The sequence below is a fragment of the Equus asinus genome, chromosome 17 (assembly GCF_041296235.1).
Source record: "Equus asinus isolate D_3611 breed Donkey chromosome 17, EquAss-T2T_v2, whole genome shotgun sequence".
Taxonomy (NCBI): Eukaryota; Metazoa; Chordata; class Mammalia; order Perissodactyla; family Equidae; genus Equus; species Equus asinus.
The window spans coordinates 12163738-12180131 of NC_091806.1; the positions used below are offsets into that span (position 1 = coordinate 12163738).

General features: G+C 53.1%; 1 protein-coding gene across 4 annotated transcripts in view; it reads right to left on the reverse strand.

The window, feature by feature from the left end:
- Nucleotides 1-790: 790 nt before the first annotated feature.
- SPI1 (Spi-1 proto-oncogene) overlaps nt 791-16394 on the reverse strand; it is a 29617-nt gene continuing 14013 nt past the window's right edge. For 2 of the 4 annotated variants that reach the window (XM_070487651.1, XM_014861330.3), the window contains exons 2-5: nt 14548-14644; nt 2937-3124; nt 1927-2089; nt 791-1529 (exon numbers count right to left, since the gene is read on the reverse strand). In XM_070487651.1, the coding sequence (XP_070343752.1) occupies nt 1210-1529; nt 1927-2089; nt 2937-3124; nt 14548-14644 (768 nt within the window). In that variant the 3' untranslated portion in view covers nt 791-1209. Of the gene's footprint in view, nt 1530-1926; nt 2090-2936; nt 3125-14547; nt 14648-16394 lie in introns of all 4 variants that reach the window. The other 2 variants (XM_070487650.1, XM_014861328.3) reach the window with 1 other exon arrangement.

A 16394-nucleotide genomic window follows, 5' to 3' on the forward strand; every position in this document is an offset into this window, starting at 1 on the left:
AGAACCTGGCTTCTCGGAGGTCAGGGGGCTGCTCTGGGAAGTTTCCATGCTCCCAGGCTGGCCGAGCCCCTTCTGCTTGCCTCTGCTACCGTCAGAAGCAAGATGCTTCCAGGCTTCCTAAATCCTCTTTTCTAGAAGCCAGAGAACATGAGACACCGGGCTACGTGCGAGGGGCTCGCCTGTGTCTAGCTCCTGCTGGCTTGGACTCTGTGGGGACGCCTTGTGGCTCACTGCAGCTCTGGGCTTCATCCTGCTCCTCCCCACGCTGAGCCACACCCCCTCCCAGACACGGGAAGTTTGCTGCTCCCTGCCGTGGCAGTCCACTTGGATCCCGCCTGCCCCCACCAGCTCTGTGGCCTTGGACAAATTATTTGACCTCCACAAGCCTCAATTTCCCAGTCTATAAAATGGGATGACACTAGACACCTTTTCTCGAGATTGACATGAAATAAATGGCCAGAAAATCTACTGCTGTTGCCATTATTATTATCATTAGCACTGAGGTCATAATCCAAAGATTATGAGTTCAAGCCTCATGGATGCTTTAAAAAAAACCCATTTATTAGGCATGGAGGGCTTTTTAATGATTTATCCCCCTAATAACTGAGGACTCGTTTTTTCCGCCAGCTCTAAGTCCTGGTCACGCTCTGTGCCATCTGTCCTCATGTCCCCAGCGTCTAGCATTGGGGAGGGTCCTCAGTAAACGCCCTATGGACAAGTGGGAAAAAGAGAGGTCCCACGAGGAGCCGAGACGAGGTGCACAAAGAATTTTAAGACAGACTCTCGGAGCTGCAGGAGGACTCATTGAGAATAAGTTTAATAAGATGATTCTTTGGGGAAGCTAACGGAGGAAGGTGTGGGAAGGGAGAGATGCTCGAAAAGGAGAGTTCCATTTACACTATTAGGGTGACTTCGAACTCCCAAGCAAGCACCCCCAGCTGAACCAAGCAAGGCTGGCCCTTCGCTGGGGTCAGACGCCCGGCGGACCTTCTGGAGCCACTCTGGGGCTGGAGTCCTGGTGGGAGGCAAGGCGGGCATGTGGGAGGGGGCAGAAGGAGGAGGGAGTGGGCGGGTGAGGGGAGGCCTGGCCCGCCACAGTCCTGCCCCTGGCCCCTAGGAGCTTCCACCTTGTGTCCGGGCCGGGCGAGGGGTTAATGCTATGGCCAGCGGGGAGGCCTGGTGGGCCCGGTGGGCGCTGCCAGCCCGGGCTCAGTGGGGCGGGTGGCGCCGCTCCGCCAGGCCCCCGCGGCCCAGCACCTCCCCGCTGAACTGGTAGGTGAGCTTCTTCTTGACCTTCTTGACCTCGCCCGTCTTGCCATAGTTGCGCAGCGCGCGGGCCATCTTCTGGTAGGTCATCTTCTTGCGGTTGCCCTTCTGGATGCCCCAGCGGTGGGCCAGCGCCTCCTTGTGCTTGGACGAGAACTGGAAGGTGCCCTTGTCCTTGTCCACCCACCAGATGCTGTCCTTCATGTCGCCGCTGCGCAGCAGGTCGAGCAGGAACTGGTACAGGCGGATCTTCTTCTTGCTGCCTGTGGGCGCCAGGGGGTCAGCGCCCCGACACCGGGACCCACGCCCACCTCCCTTGGATGTGGGACCCCCCTGGGGGAAGGGAGTCACGGGGAAGGGCTGGCATGCCTGGCGCACGCACCCACACCCACTCACACCCAGCACAGAGAGGGGCAGAGGCACACACAGCCTCCCACGCTCAGTCACAGAGAGGCCTGTGTGCTCTCATAACACACGTGCTCATAGACACACATGCAGGTGTAGACGGCCACCGGTGTGACAGACACTTTAGCCAACGTTCACACACCCACAAATGCAGGCACACACTCAGCTCTGTGGCCTGACTGCTATGTCAGTTGGCCTCGGCTGGGGTGGCCCCGGGGTGCAAATATGACCAGGGCCAGGTCTGGGCCCCCCTACCTGTTTCGCCATGCAGGAGGCCAGGCCCCGGCTCCAGGCCATCGGTCTCCCCATCAGACACCTCCAGTGGGGGGCTCTGCCGCTCAGCCTCCTCCTCATCAGAGCTGGGCTGGGCTGGGGACAGGGAGGGGTACGGGAGGTACACCCGGGATAGGCAGGGGACCTGGGAAGGCAGGGAAAGAGGGTCGAGGTCAGCGAGGGATGTCAAAGCTCGGGGCTGCTGGGTAGGGGTCAGCTGAGGGAGAGAAGAGGACGTGCTGAGGGCGAGGAGGTCAGCCAGGGGTAGAAAGATCTGGGAGAAGGCTGGGGAAACTGGAGGTCGGTCGTGTTACAGGGGTCAGGCAGGGTCACCACACACAGGCTGCAGGCTACGGGGATGAGCGGCTGCTGAAGTCCTGCTAGGCTGGGCCCCAGGTTCAGGGGAAGAGGTGCCTTTTTCTCAAAGGTGCCGTGGGGACATGCAATGGCCCTGGGGTCAGAAGTGGGAGTGAAGGGGGCCAAGGAGTCGGGAATGAAGAGGCTTTAATAAGTGGGTACAGTGAGAGGATGAGCAGTGGAGGTCAGTGAGGGGTGGGAGAGGTCAACAGAAGTCACTGGATGAGATTAGGGTTCGTGGGGCTGAGGAGGGTCAGTAAAGAGGTCAATGGGGAGAGTCGGGGCCAGTAGAGGTCAGTGCTCAGTGACTTGGATGCAGATCCACGAGGGGCCAGTGAATGGGGGCTGCAGCCAGTGAGGGTCAGGGGGGCCCATGACAAGCCCCTTTGGGGTTGGGCGGCTCAGTGGGGGGTGGGAATTGTCTGGGCTCTGTCCATCATGGGGTGAGAGGAGATAAGGGCTGTGGGGTCACAAGGTCAGTCGGAGGGTCAGGAGGCAGCCGTTGGGGCTCCGGCCGCCGTTGGCGCTGTGGGGCAGGAAGCCGGGTTGAGTAAGAGCCTGCATCAGCTTCCTGTGAAGCGCGGGCCCCACCGCAGGCCGCGGCTCCTGCAGGACAGGCGGGCGGCCACACGCACCTGGGTGCCAAGGCCGGCGTGGCTGGGCTGCCCGGAGGCGTCGAGCACGTGCATCTGTTCCAGCTCCATGTGGCGGTAGAGCTGCTGCAGCTGGGGGGGCTGCACGCTCTGCAGCTCGGTGAAGTGGTTCTCGGCGAAGGTCTCGAATTCGCTGTGCATGTGGGGCGCGTGGAAGTCCCAGTAATGGTCTGCGGAGGACAGCCAGGCAGGGCAGGGAAATGTTATCATCATTTTCAAAACCATCATGCCAGGCCCTAGGGGGCTATTCCCAGCACAGGAGCCGGGCTGGGCTACGGGTTGCCGTTAGTCATCTCCCCAGCCACCTTGTTATTTTATGACCCCATTTTGTAGATGATGACACGGAGGTTGGAGAGGCTACAGACAAGGCCATGGTCAAAGGCCTCGTCGGTGGCAGATTCAGCACCCAGGTCTGAAGCAAAGGCTGCCTTCCCCACAGCCATCAATCCTGCCTCCCACGGGGTCACAAAGATGTCAACTTCTGAGCCAGAATCTGAATCCCAGCTCTGCCATCTACTTTCTGTGTGACCTCAGGCACATGCATGGACCTCCCTGGCCTCAGTTGACTCACCTGTAAAATGGGGATCTTAGTTGGCGGTGGTGACAAATGAGTTCACATTTGGAAAAGCTCCTAGCCCCGGAGCAGGCCCCTGGGGAATGTCGACTCGTTTCCCCTCCCCTTGAAACCTCCCTGTGGTTCCTGAGCTGACAGTCACACAGACATGGCCTTGTCACATGGCCAAGGTGTGACTGCAAAGTCACAGGGCTGACATTCCTCACACAGCAGACCTTGTGCGGCCCCTCCAGGCCAGGCCCTCGGGCAGCTGCCCCTGCGTTCCAGTGTGGTGGCCGGACCCAGGGCCTTCCCAGAAAGCCCCTCATGGGGGCTTTCAGAGTCTGTGGTGGGGTGGATTCGAGTTTAGGGAACAGCCACATGTCCTGGAGAGCCCTGTCTTGGGACATGGTTTTTTTGGGCATCTTTTCTAGGAACAAAAACTGCCACATTTCTGAGGACTTCTTGGGTACAATTTGGGATCCAAAAGAAGACGTGGTGACAAAATGACAAGGGGGATTTTCTCATGTGACCCAAAGAGGGAGTGTGCAAGATGCCCAGCCAGCACAGTGTCTCTGGGACAACTGTACCAGCCTGTAAGGGGTCCACCACCAGCTCTTCGGGTGTGCGTGTGTGTGTGTGTGTTTCTCTGTCTCCCTCTTTCTTTTTCTGTCTCACACAAGCACACACCCACTCACTCACACATACCTAAGAAGTGACATGTGTTGTTTTGGCTCTGGGCTGGTTATCAGAAGACTCTCTTTTTAATCCTGCTCTTTTCTGGCTTTGCCATGTGACCCTGGACAAGGTATTTTATCTCCCGGAGCCTCTGATACTCCCGTCTAAAAGTCAGAGACCCAGGGTATTATGCTGAGCGAAACAAGTCAGACAGAGAAAGACTAATACCATATGATTTCACTCACACGTGGAAGAGAAACAAACAAACACGTGGATAAAGAGGACAGATTACTCGTTACCAACGGGGAAGGGGTGGGGGCGGGGTGAAAGAGGTGAAGGGACACATCTGTATGGTGCCAAATGGAAACTGGACTGTTGGTGATGAACACGGTGCAGTCCATACAGAGACTGGAATATAGTGATGTACACAATTTACACAATGTCGTAAGCCAATATGATCCCAATACAATCATTTTTTTTAAAAAGTCACTGACCCAATTAAGTAGTTACTGAGGTCCCATCCACATGTGAAATCACTGGAACCCACAATCCAGACTCTCGCCTCTAAGAGGCTGCATGGCATAGAGAAGGGAAAGTACGTGATTTGGGAGTCAGGCAGAGCTGGGTTCAAATCCTGCCTCTGCCATTTACCACCGGGTGACACTGACCACGTCCTTCCACTTCTCGAAGCCTCAGTTTCCTCATCTGTAGGATGGGGCTAATGATTACACCCATCTCATAGTTTTGTTGGGAGGATTCAATGAGCTAATGCCCGCAGAGGGTTTAGAGGAGAAGCTGGCACAAAGTAAGACTCAATAAACATTAGCTATCGTCGTCATCATCATTATATTTTATTCTAAAGAGCCTAGATTAGCACTTGAGCAAATGCAAATGCTTTAACATAGGTTCATTTCCTCTCCTGCCCCTTTCCCCTGCCGCCTCTGTCAGTGGCCCAGAGAAAAAGTTTTAGGGGCCCTGGCTGTCACTTCCTCCCAGAGGCTGGAGTTGGAGCCACAGCATGGCACCATGAGGGAAATGACTGGTTTTGTTCACTTCGTATTCCAAGTACCTAAACATAGTAGTCACTCAACAAACATGTCCTGAATGAATGAATAAATAAATGAAGGAATTCTAGCCTCTCAACTCTCTCTGACGCTCCTCCACAAAATTATCTAAACCCGAAGGGAAAACAAAACCAAACCCAACGCTTAACTTTTACTTTCAACCTGCAGTGAGTTCACAAGATCCAGAAATTCTCTACTTGCTGTGGGAGAGTTGGTTATGCCCTTTAATGACGGGGCTCTTTGCGGCTCCCGGATTTGGCAGGTGGATCTGGGTTCCTCTTAAGCTGCAGATTCACCCTCCGGGACCACTCCTGGTCCTTCCCCCTTTTGCCTTCCCCTGCCCAGGCGGCTGCGCCCAGAGCTCTGTGGAACACCTCATAGGCCCTGCCCATCACTCCCCAGCCTCACTCCTACTCCATTTCTGGGGTTGGGGGATCCTGAGGTCATAGAGCTCTCCAGGGTGGGGTGAGGGGCCCCTGACAGTTCTCTCTCTCCCGCTCCTCTGTTCTAGCTTCACAGGAGACCCATGAACTGGTGGTCCCAGCCTGAGGCCAGCATTTCCTAAAATGGATCTCTGTACCCCTTCGTCAGAGTCGCTTGGGGGGCTGGGAAAGCCTGCAGGTTCAGGGCCCACCAGAGACCCACTGAGTCAGAAGTGCTGAGAGGGAAGCTGAGAATCCGGAATTGAACAGGACCCCAAGGAGGTTCCTTTGCTCACTCAAGCTCTGGAACTCTGCCCCAGGGTCCCCTGAGAGCTGCCCCAGAGAGTCTTGAGCTACAATTAAGGTTTCAAAAGGCCCAACGGAAACCTCGCCTTCACCCTTGATTTGGGTGCTGTGTGTTTGGCAGGCAGAAACGGTCCGAGTATGGGGCCCTCTGAAGGAACACAATACAAGGAGTCTTTCACAGAGCAAAGGGCAGTGTTCCTGGGCTCTTCGACCTCATTCTGGATGACTGTTCATGAAGGCATTATCTCTTTTGGTCCCTTCAATGGGCCATCCACGCCATCCTGCAATCTATGCCCCTTAGCCTGACTCTCTGCTCCTCGAAAGAATATGATGTCATTTGCATTTCTGGAGATAGTGCTGGACCCTCCTTTCTATAGCCTGTTAGGCACCCAAAACATAGTAGGCCTCAATCGCTATTTGATTAAATAATCAATAAAAATTAACTTTTAATGTGTTTTTTATGTACCAGGCACAGTGCTAAGTACTTAACCCACATTGTCCCATCTAATCCTCACCTTAGCTCTGACAAGGTGGCCACTATAGTATGATCTCCCTTTTGCCCATGAGGAAACTATGACTCAAAGAGATTAAGTCTCTTTTCCAAGGGCAGTCATTGGTAGAGTCAGGATCCAAACCCACCTGTGTCTGACTCCAGGCACTGAACTCTTACCACTATACCGTACCACCTCTGAGGAACAAGACCGTTATTGAACAAGACTTTGCTGACTGCTCATATCCATTTGTCTGTCTACCATCATCCACCCCTCATCCATCATTCATCACCCATCCTTCAGCCAACCATTATCCATTCTTCATCCATCCATGCATATTTATCCATCCACCCATTCTTCCATATTCATCTACCCATCCATACAACCATCAATCATCTATCGTCCACCTATTCATCATCAGTCATTCCATCCATCCATCCATCACTGAACCATCATCCATCCATCTGTCATTGATCCTTCATCCATCCATCCATCATCCAGCCAGCCAGCAATGACTCATTCATCTTGATCTCTCATTTCCTCCCTCTAAACCAGCTCCCAATCGAGACCAAAGTCCTACCCACACATCCCTATTCTTACTCAGTTTTTTGATGTCACTAATACCTGTATGTCACCAGGACAAAAATAAAATGATATTCAAAACAACCCCACACACAAAAAATTCAAGCCTTAGGTGTCATTCAGTTGACCTTATCTCCTCAGAGCAGAAACCCCAGCCTGAAGCCAGGGCTCTCCCCAGGGGAGCAGAAGTAAGATCAAGACAGAGAAGGCAGATGAGGAATTAAGAAAGCAAAGGCTGAGAAAAAAACCTTCTCAGGAAATCGCAGACCATTGGATGAGAGTTCCTGCAGCCCAACTCTCCTGAAAATTGCTCATATATGGAGACCAAGGCCCAGAGAATAGAGAGCTCCTGGCCTTATGGTACTTGTTACTGTACTTTGGATCCTAATTGTTAAGGTTTTAGTTATTTCCCTTGTTACAAAGATAAATCTGGCAGGACTTGTGTCTTATTCACCTAGGAATGTGCCTGGCATATAAAAGATGCTTAGTATGTGCTTATTAGATGGATGGGTCAGTGGGAGATGAATGGAGGGTTTGGTGGGTGGAGGGAAGGAAGGACAGCTGGAAAGGTGAGTGAGTGGATGATTAGATGGCTGCATGAATAGATTAGTGGAGGGTCCGTGGTATGAAAAGCATGTGGGAAAATGAACGGATGGAGAGGAGTCACACACTAGAACTCTATTTCCTTCACAAATCCCGTCACCACAGCAAATGCTATCACACCCGTTAGGGTGACGATTATCAAAAAACAAAATAACAAGTGTTGGTGAGGATGTGGAAAAATTGGAAGCCTTGTGCGTTGTTGGTGGGAATGTAAAATGGTGCAGCCACTATGGAAAACAGTATAGTGGTTCCTCAAAAAATTAAAAATAGAACTACCACATGACCCAGCAATTCCACTTCTGGGTATATATCCAAAAGAACTGAAAGCAGGAACTCAAAGAGATACTTGCATACCCACATTCACAGCAGCATCATTCACAACGGCCAAAAGGTAGAAGCAAGCCACATGTCCATCAACAGATGAATGGATAAACAAAATATGGTATATACATACAAGGTGATATTATTCAGTCTTAAAAAGGAAGGAAATTCTGACATATGCTGCAAGATGGATGAACCTTGAGGACATCATGCTAAGTGAAATTAGCTAGTCAAAAAAAGAAAAATACTGTAGGATTCCACTTCACATGAGGTACCTAGTGTAGTCAAATTCATAGAAACAGAAGGCAGAATGGTGGGTGCCAGGGGCCGAGGGTGGGGGGTGGGAATGGGCGTTAGTGTTTAATGCGTACAGAGTTTCAGTCTTGTAAGATGAAAAGAGCTCTGGAGAAGGATGGTGTGATGGTTGCACAATAACGCAAAGGTACTTAATGCCTCTGAACCATACGCTTAAAAAGGGTTAAGATGGCACATTTTATATTATGTGCATTTTACCGCAATCAAAAGCAATAATAATAAACAGCAAATTCGATGAGCCCTACCTTCAGAATCTATCCCGAATTTATCCCCTCCTTTCTGTCTCTATGGCCGCCATGCTTGTCCAAGCCACCGTCATCTCCTGCCTGGACCATTCGACAGTTTCCTACCTGTGCTTCCTCCTTGCTCCTAGTCTTGCCTTCTCCCTGTCTATTCTCCTCACAGCAGCCAGAGCAATCTTTTAAAAAGCTTATTCAGTGGAACCACTAGTATTGGGGGAAGATACTAAAAACTTTCAGAGAGATCGAACACAGTAAACAGAAAAAAACAAACAAACAAAAACAAAAACAGCTTGCACTCAAAAAAGAGGACAGAGAATGACATCAGATTTCATGAGAAAACTCCAGTGACCAGGAGACAGCCGCAAAGTGCTTTCAAATTTCTAGGGGAAAAAATGATTTTCAACTTGGATTTCTATACACGACCAAATAACTATTAATGAAGTGAGCGCAGAGCATCAAGACACGAGGTAAACGAGCCAGCCCTGATGGCCTAGCAGTTAAAGTTCAGTGCTCTCTGCTTTGGAGGTCCAGGTTGGTTTCCCGGTCTCAGAACCACACCACCCGTCTGTCAGCAGCCATGCTGTGGCAGTGGCTCACATAGAAGAACTAGAAGGATCTTCAACTAGGATATACAACCGTACACTGGGGCTTTGGGGAGAAAAAAAAGACACGTGGCAAACGAAGACACAATAAAAGCTTACCTCCCACAAACCCTTTCTTAGGAGACTACAGTGATAAAAATAACGAATCTTTAGATAACCTTCACTATGCGCCAGGCCTGGTCCTAACCATTACATACAGTCACTGACTCCATCCTTACAGCAATCCTGTGAGGTAGGAATCGTTACGAAGAGGCTGAGGCACAGAGAGGTGAAATATCTTGCCCACAGTCAACCCAGCTAGTAATGGGGAGATGGGAAATGAATCCCGGCGGCCTGCTTTTGGAGTGAGGACTCTATCTCCTTGCTACACGGCCCCTTAGACACACAGGGATGAGGGGGGACCCCGTGGGGCTCACCAGTGAGTAATAGTCTCACCGTCATAATAAGGGAAAATTCAGATACGGATTTAACAAAAGTTATTACACAGAGAATGACAGATACTGTATGATTTCACTTATATATGGAATCGTAAAAACACCCAAACTCATAGACAAACAGATCAGATTTGTGGTGACCAGAGGCAGAGGGTGGGGACAGGGGGAACTGGGTGAAGGTGGAAAGGCACAAACTTCCAGTTACAAGATAAAAGTCCTGAGCATGTAAAGTACAACACGGTGACTACAGTTAACAATGCTGTGTGGTATATTTCAAAGTTGCTAAGAGAGTAGATCCTAAAAGTTCTCATCACGAGGAAAAAAAATGTTGTGTAACAATATGAAGTGATGGATGTTAACTAAACTCCTTTCACCATATCTACATATGTCTCAGGTCATTATGATGTACACCTTGAACTTACACAGTGTTGTATGCCATTTTTATCAATAAAACCAGGAAAAAGTTACTATATAATTATTTTAGTATGTATAAGAAGTATGAGTGTGTGTGTGTGTGTGTTGTGAATGACTGGAGAGTCAGTCTCCTCTTTCGTCGTACAAGTGAAGAGATTATATCTCAAACTGAAAAATCAAGCAAGATTCATGTCTGCCTAGCATAAAGAAGGCGCTCCATAAGTGTTTGTGAGGCCTGGCTTGGTGGCACAGTGGTTAAGTTCGCACGGTTGGGATCCTGGGTGCAGACAAGGCATTACGTGGCAAGCCATGCCGTGGTAGGCGTACCACATATAAAGTGGAGGAAGATGGGCACGGATGTGAGCTCAGGGCCAGTCTTCCTCAGCAAAAAGAGGAGGATTGGCAGCAGTTAGCTCAGGGCTAATCTTCCCCCCAGAAAAGAAAAAAAAAGTGTTTGCGAATGAATGAACGAAAAATGTTCTAAGTCTCTATTTCGTTTTCCTGTGTATATTTAGATGGCATTGTGATAGAAAGACTGGAAAATAGCTTTATCATATCTCTGATATGCAATCATGCTGTGAAGAGATGTCTGATAAGTTTAAGTCAAAAGTAGCAAATTGAAGACCAGCACGATACTGCAGCTCCACTTCTGGGTGAAGGGGCAATGCACGTGTGTATGTATACATTAACAAACACTCAGGATTATATACGTGGAATAAAACGTCTGCAAGGATAGACTAAGATGCTCTCGGTGGGGAGTAAGATTGGGAACCGGGAAATACTTTACCTGACATGCTGATGTACTTTTAAATTTTCTGCAATCAGTATTTGTCATTTTAATAATTAAAACGTAAAGATTTAAATTTTCTTTGGATTTTCACCAAACAGACACACACACACACACACACACACACACACACACACGGTTATTCAGGTCCTGTCATTTCCCTGCGCAGACCCTCCAATGACTTCCCACTGTTTGTAGGACAAAATCCACACTCCTGTCTTGGCCTTCAGGTGCCCTGTGACCTGCCCCCTGCAGACCTCTGTGGCTTCGCCTTCTGCTGCACCCGTGCTTGCTGGCCGCTCTGGTCCTCTGCTGAGGCCAGGCCTGCTTTCGCACTGGCTGCTCTCTCTGCCTAGAACACCTGCCGCTGCCTGCATTTGGACCTGGCTCATCCCTTCACTCAGATTTCAGCTCAGCTGCCGCCTCCTCAGAGGCCTTCCTGATCACTCAGTTCAAGCAGCCCCCACACAGACACTCGGCGGTAGGACTCGTTAGTATACGTCTGCTTTCGTGAGTGTTTGCCGTCTCTCTCCCTCACCGGAATGTAAGCTCTATGAGAGCAGTGGCCCTGTCTGGCTTGCACATCATGGACCCTCCAGGGTCTAGAGCAGGGTCTGGTACATGGTATATAATCAGAGGCTATTTGGTGGATGGACAAATGAGGGGATGAGCGGATAAGTGGATTGGACCATAAGTGTTGGAAGGATAGGTGGATGGCTGGGTGGATGGGAGGGTGAGAAGATGGATGGGAGGGTGGGTGTTTGGGAGGGTGGGTGAATGGGAGGGTGGGTGGGTGGATGGGAGGATGGATGGATGGGAGAGTCAGTGAATAGATGGGAGGGTGGATGGATGGGAGAGTCAGTGAATAGATGGGAGGGTGGATGGATGGGAGAGTCAGTGAATAGATGGGAGGGTGGATGGATGGGAGAGTCAGTGAATAGATGGGAGGGTGGATGGATGGGAAGGTGAGTAGACGGATGGGTGGCTGGGTGGTTGGGAGGGTGAGTGGATGGGAGGGTGAGAGGATGGATGGGAGAGTAAGTAGGTGGACGGGAGGGTAGGTGGTGGGTGCCTGGGTGGCTGCCAGCTAAGTCAGTGGAAAATGACCCAGTTGCTCTGTCACAGAGCCCTCTGTGCTTCTCCCACTCACCCAGCTGCTTCATCTGCCCTGCCTGAGGGGCTGCAGTAAGGCTAATGCACAGCGTCCTGGAAGCTTACTGGGCCTTGTACTCAGTGCATACCTTATCCATTACATGCATTGCCTCACTTAATCATCACAACTCTTTTTATTTTCTTTTTTTTTTTTGAGGAAGATTAGCCCTGAGCTAACATCTGCCGCCAATTCTCCTCTTTTTGCTGAGGAAGACTGACCCTGAGCCAACATCCGTGCCCATCTTCCTCCACTTTCTATGTGGGACGCCTGCCACAGCATGACTTGCCAAGCGGCACCATGTCCGCACCCGGGATCCGAACTGGTGAACCCGGGCCTTCGAAGCGGAACGTGTGCACTTAACCTCTGCGCCACGGGCCGGCTCCAATCACAACTCTTTGAGGTAAGTATGATCTCACTTGCTCCAAGTTGCACAGCGGTGAGTGATGGAGCCAGGACTAGACCAGGTCAGGCCCCACGGCCTTTTCACTAAGCTTCGCCATCTAAAAATGTAGATCCAGAGGACACGCAGGAACTGATGGGAGAACGTGGGGGTGTCTCCACACTGACGCTTCAGGCAATACCTTCCAACAGGCATTAGTAAGGGACAGCACGGACGCCCAGATCTGCAGCGACGGCGGGGAGGGGCTGGGACACATGGGGACCCGAAGGAGTCTCTGAAGGAATTGGGGCTTTGTCACCAAAACGGGGTGCTCAGGCATCCGATCGGGAGTCACTCCTAGAGCCCCACCCCAGACATAAGGGACCTGCCTGGGCACTGAGCCAGCAAAACAGAGTTTTTCTAAAGTGATTGCTCACTCCATCGGCCAGCCCCAGGCCTAGCTGGCTTCTAGATGCGCGGACAGCACCCTCATAATACAAAAGGGAAAACTGAGGCTCCAAGAGACCCAAAAGCAATGCCCCCAAACCCAGTGAAACCGAGAGGGGGCTCAGCCCAGAGGAGAAAGGATCCCTCGGGGAGGAGGGGCCGCACGCTGCGCCTGCCTCGCTGGGAGCTGAGCCGTCCTGCTGCCATTAACCACCAGGGGGCGCCAGTCCTTAAGCCCAGAGGGACCTTCTCGGGTCCTGGACAGATAGGTGGAAGGGTGCGCAGTTGGGTCTCTGGGGACCCGCCCTTCATCCTGGCCAGAAGCTGGGGGTAGAGAGGATGAGGGAGACGGTCTCTCGAAATTGTCTGGATTTTCCACAGAGACGATGCGTTTCTTGTAGACTTACAAATAAGCTTAAAATGACGAAAAAGAGGATATTCAAAAACCTTTCTAGCCCTGGGGTTCTGAGAGAAGCCTCTGTGTTCCCAGATGGGGGCTTGAGGCGCAGCCACCACCTGCTCCCAAAACATGGCTTCCAGGCAGTCTTTACAATAGTGAGTTCTGGGTGAAGCTGTTCGCGAGGTTTGGCACCAGACGTGAGCGCCCTAAGTAAGGACTCATGGCGTGTGGCATCCCTGGGCACGGCTCTCAGGTTGAGACGGCCATGGATGTGCCTGCAGAATGGAGCTACAGGCATGACTGGCCCCCCAGCTGTGGCCTTCAGGTGTGAAACCTTCCTCAGCTGTGGCACCTGGCGTGCTTCTCCCTCTGGGGCTCCAGACACCCCAGTGTCTGGCCTGCCCAGGTCTCAGACCACATGGACAATCCCTCAATGAGGGCCCGTTAACTAGGCCACCTCGCCTTGGGTCGAGGGGTGTCCACATCAATATGCCAAGACCCACGTCGGGTGACCTGTCACAGCCTCTTGCCCAGGTCCCAGGTACCGCATGCCTCTCTCCCCTCCCCTGCATCTGCTCCAGGATCAAGGCTTGGGCCTTAGAGGGAGCAGTTAGACCCAGACAGAAAGATGCCCCGGCCCAGGCCCCATCTTCACCCCCACCCGCAGCAAACTGGGGACGTCAGCCTCTGCTGACTGGGGGGTCCTCAGAGCCTCTCCCTTAGCCTAGCAGTCCTCAAATAGGGTGGTTCTGCCCTCCAGGGGACATTCGGCAATGCGCGGAAACATTTTTGGTTGTCATGATTGGTGGCGCTACTGGCCTGTAATGGGATGTTGGGGTGAGAAGCCAGGGATGCTGCCAAATATCCCACATTGTACAGAAGAGGCCCCCCTAACATGGAACTATCTGGCCCCAAATGTCGTTAGAAACTCTGCTAGCCACACACAGCAGGGAGCGCGGCTGCATCAACGAGGAGTTAGGGTAAAGGAGGAGACAAGAACAGAGAAAGATGAGGGGAACGGGAGCAGGGAGGTGAGCACCGGACTCGGAGCGGAGCGGACAGACCCCGCCTCCGCTGACCAGCTGTGCGACCGTGTGCGAGTCACACAGCTCCTAAGCCTCAGTTACCTGCTTTGTACAAAGGCCACAAGGACTGGACAAGAAGATAAATTTGGAAGAAGTGAATCCCGCACTTTGGCACACCAAAGATGCTCCATAAATGCAGGATGGGAGTGTGGGAGTTTGGGGTAGTGAATTCCTGTTCCCTGAGAACTAACTCATCCGATTCGCAGAATTCCCAGGAAGCCCTGGGAGTGTGTCTTCTTTTTGTGTCTGCAGACCCACGAGGGGCCGGGGCCCAGGCCAGGCTGGGAGTGGGGGCGGGCGGGGCCCTTGGCTCACCACTGTGGCTTTCTCCATCACTGCTGAGATACGGGTAATACTCATGCGTTTGGCGTTGGTACAGATCCGTGTCGTAGGGAACCAGGTCTTCTGATGGCTGCTGAGAGAGGAGGCTGTCAGCACTCAGAGTGTGGCCGGGACACCCCAGCCAGCGTCGCAGCCCCGGGTATGCTGGGTCCCTACCACCCTCCCAGACTGAGCGGCTACCTCAGGCCTGCAGCCGTCTCTCGAGTGGGTGGAGGGAGAGCACAGGATGGGAGCAGGGGACCCAGGAGAGCAGGGTCCTTGGCTCCTGCAGAAAAGGGGTGACAGGGACCCTAAAGGTCAGAGGTCAAAAGAGGACCAGGGCTGAGGGAGAGCACGGCCTCCCTCCCTTCCCTTCCCCACAGCCACCTCACAATCACACTCACACTCATGCTGCGTATCTGGGTCCCAACCCCACCTACTCACCCTCCCACGCCCACACTGATAGGCCTACAGTCCCTAAACGTACCCGTACTCCCTATGACACACTTGTGCCCACACTCCCATGTGTGAACTCACACCCACACGTCCACTCACACTTACTCTGAGGATCACTCACATTCACACGCACCCTCTAGGCACACACAGTCACTAGGATTCAACACTCGCCTTCAAGCCATTAACACTCACATTCAGACCCTTCCACAGTCACTCATGCTCCGCTCGCACACTCATCCTCAGCACACATGCTTGTCCTCCTGCCACAGTGTCCCACAGCCCTGACCCCAGCCCCCACTCTCCTCACAGCCTGTGCCCAGGCCCCAGGCAGGCTCAGGGCCACCACAATGACCAGTGGCCCTTCGCAATGATGGATTTGACAGTGTCCATCCAGGCAGGCTTTGGGGGCCATGGGACGGCGGGAGCCCCAACCCTCTCACACTCCAGTCTCCAGCCTCCTCCAGGCACCCTCCCTGGGGTTCTCCCTTCGCCTCCTTCCTGCCCTCCTCCCCTTCCTCACACCCCTCCCCCTCCTTCCCTCCCCTCCCCCCACTCCTCATCCTCCTTCTCCCCTCCTCCTCCTTCCCCACCCAATGGCACAGGCACAAGGACATGCACACCCGGAGGCTTCCCAACAGTCATCGGGCCTCTCCCCACCCCCGCGTGTGTACCCAAGGATTGCACAACAGTCACCCCGGCTCTCAGGGCTTGGGTTGGGGGCCAGGGCTGCCTTGGAGCCCACCGTCCAGGAGTCACTCAGAGGAGCCCCTGGGCTGGGGAGAGGGGCTGAGGGGTTTGGTGTGGGGGCCGGAGAAGACGTGCCTCCTGCCTTGTTCTCTAGAGTTCAGGGATTGAGAGGTCAAGGATCAGAGACAGTGTGGCCAAGCCCCCGGGGCACTTCCTGGGACCACCTCCATTGCCGCTTGCCTGCCCCTCACCTTCTTGGTCCCAGGTTGGGGAAGGGTGGCCCAGGGCCAGGTAGGGGCAGGCTGGCTAGTCCTGTCTGTGTCTGGCCGAGTGAGGAGGCCAGGAGCCCAGCCCTGGGTTTGCAGGCAATGAGCCCAGCAGCAGGATGCCAGGCCTAGGGTGCCATCCTAGGCCTCCAAGGCCACTGGGGGAAGGGAGCTAGCTGCCTCTAGGCCGGGAAAGCTGAGTCAGGTGGGCAGGCCCTGCCAAGCCCTTCCCGGCTCCCCTCAGAGCGCGCCACCCCTGCCGAGTGGGGATGGGGTGGCGAGAAGGAGAGAAGTCCTTTCACAGGGGTCCAGATCTGACACTTGCCTAACGCTGCCACTGTCACCGAGAGCAGGAGAGGGGTGTCTGCCTGGCCTGCTGCCCTTCCGTCCCTGGAGTCCTGAGACCCCTGCTTCTTCACCTCTGGCCTCAGT